Source organism: Penaeus chinensis, chromosome 10 (genome assembly GCF_019202785.1).
Source record: "Penaeus chinensis breed Huanghai No. 1 chromosome 10, ASM1920278v2, whole genome shotgun sequence".
Taxonomy (NCBI): domain Eukaryota; kingdom Metazoa; phylum Arthropoda; class Malacostraca; order Decapoda; family Penaeidae; genus Penaeus; species Penaeus chinensis.
Genome location: NC_061828.1, coordinates 12,004,218 through 12,006,717, shown reverse-complemented (window position 1 = coordinate 12,006,717; position 2,500 = coordinate 12,004,218). Strand labels below are relative to the sequence as shown.

The following is a 2,500-nucleotide window of genomic DNA, read 5'->3' as shown; positions in this document are numbered from 1 at the left end:
ATTTCTATTTTCTGGATAATATCTACCACAAAATTATTCGAGCATGGTGCTATAAACACATGGCTTAAGCCATGGAAGACCCATCACTAAAACATCTTATGTTGAAAGAGCAATACAGATCTAGCCATAAGGATCTCTCTCAATTTTTTTAACTTCAAAAATGCCAGAAGTTTGTATCCCACTTCAAAAACAAAATTTGAGATATTTGCAACAAAAAATCAATACTTTGAGTATTCAATGCCAAATATATATTCTTTCCATAAGAGAGGACTGATGTGACACCAGTCTTAGTCTACTTATCACAGTGAATGAAGTGTGAAAGCATGAAAATGTTATTACGCAAGAGGAATATCTTAAAGCTATAGAGAGGTACATACTGTACCAATTTAATATCAATATATGGTCAGAGTGTAAGAAGTTATTTTATTTCAACAGCAATGTTCTAGTGTTTCCAATGTAACCTACATGTTAACAAGGTAGCCCCTTTCATACTCTTGAACTTGAAAATACATAATAATCAACCATACTTAGAGATCACTCTCCCCAAATCAGTTTCTTTTTTTGTAGCTTGATATCGAGTAACCGCAATATATTAAAAAGGAGCACTCACACTTTTCAACAAAATGAGAGATTCACTGTCTGTTGTGGTTTCATCATTTCTGATGAATCACAAATGCCAGATGGACCATCCATCATAAAATTTACTTGAAAGTTATTCACACACTGATAAGAATGAATGAACTACACAAGCACATTCTTCAACCCATAAGTATATTTTCCTGTAAATATCTTTATATATTCATTCTTGTTCCAGATATATTTAAGATCATTACCTTTATACCTTTGCTGTATAAGCCTCTGTCATCATCTAGTTCTAATGAAATAATCCGAAATATTACCTTGATGTCAATACTACAAGTTCAATATTCACATCTGTTCATGTTAGAAATGGTAATCATCTTTCAGTATTAGCACTATCTATTGATCTGCATCAACCTAGAAAGCCAAAATACTCCCAGGAAACCTTTTACAAAAAGCACTGGGATTTATAGGTAAAACTTATCAGAGTCAGTACTCTGACCAAATAAAAATTAGGAATAGACATCATAAGATAACTCATCTATATATCATAAAATAAAACAAATCCTTTAAACTATTATCTCTCCTTTGTAGTACTACTGTAAAAAATATGCATATATCTGGCATTGGCAATGGATAAGGTTTGTAAACCTGTACAAACCCTAGAAGTTTAGTAGCATCTTCGTTCCTAGGTTTTCATAATGCAATATTTTGTACTACAGTACCAACCAATTGCTACTGATATGCAGCATGTCCTAATTTTTTTATATATATATATATGGAAAAGAAAAAAAAGATACATATCATGTCTTTGAAAACTTTTACAACAGTTTTCCACACAAAGTTACATTTTTCCAAAAGGCAATGTTTAATTACTTCATTGCCACTGGAATACAGAACTTTAAAAAGGTTCAATATAGACATCACATTTAATAAGAACAAATACAAAAGGGAAAAAAACATTATTTATTGAAGCCTATTCCTCCTTATCAAGGCCAGCATGCTTCCTTTTAATGCGGGCATAAGGACCAATGTCCGGATCAGTTATGAAGTCATAAATAACCTTCACCCAAGATTCATGCTTTGGCAAAGAATCATAATATTCTGGAGCAATCTGCTTCACCTGCAATGAAAAGATGATATTACTCAAATTACTCTTCCATTTTATGAACATTAATTTTATCAATTAATAAACAAAATCTCTATTCAATTCACATTTTTGGAAACTAAAGCATATGTTTCATTATTTTATAAAGGCAGTGTCATCAATGAACACAAGTGGAACATAAACCCATATATATACATTTTCTCTCTCTCTCACTAACCAACTTAACCACTCACTCACTCACCCATCCCCCCATCCACCTGTTCACCCACCCACCTACTCACTCACAAACATATATATTTAGATATGCATATCCAGTACAGATTAGCCAGAATAAAATCATTCTCCAAAGAGCCAAGTACCTTAACCCATTGGATCCAGATGCTTCATTGCCATCAAGTGACCCCAAATACGGGCATTGGCTTACTAGATTTACTTGACAGGTGTGCTGCTGTAGGCAGGTCACACATGAACACTCACATGTGGTGACAAGACTCCATGCCTCCCCTTTGCAATAACATTGCAAAGGGGAGAGGGGAGAGAGAGAGAGAGGGGGGAGAGAGGGGAGAGAGAGAGAGAGGTGTTAACCAAAAACTTACCATTGGCAATCGACTTCCTGGGATGTAGGGGAAGTCATGATGTTCGTTATGATAGCCTACATTGAACGTTACAAAATTCAATGGACCATAGTAACTATAGGTTTCAAAGCCTTTCTTGAACATATAATGCTCTGAAATGAAGTGTCCAGCAACAGGATGAATACCCATTGCCAAAAGGGACCCCGCAGCCAAATATGTCAGACACTTGCCTGGAATT

The 2,500-nt window shown here is 34.7% G+C and overlaps 1 protein-coding gene across 1 annotated transcript in view; it reads right to left on the bottom strand.

The window, feature by feature from the left end:
• Positions 1–2,500, bottom strand: part of LOC125029512 (sphingolipid delta(4)-desaturase DES1-like) — a 13,580-nt gene that overhangs the window by 616 nt on the left and 10,464 nt on the right. Inside the window, exons 5-6 of the mRNA XM_047619445.1 lie at positions 2,284–2,492; positions 1–1,702 (exon numbers count right to left, since the gene is read on the bottom strand). The exon at positions 1–1,702 is cut by the window's left edge and continues 616 nt beyond it. Of these exons, the coding sequence (XP_047475401.1) occupies positions 1,556–1,702; positions 2,284–2,492 (356 nt within the window). The 3' untranslated portion in view covers positions 1–1,555. The remainder of the gene's footprint in view (positions 1,703–2,283; positions 2,493–2,500) is intronic.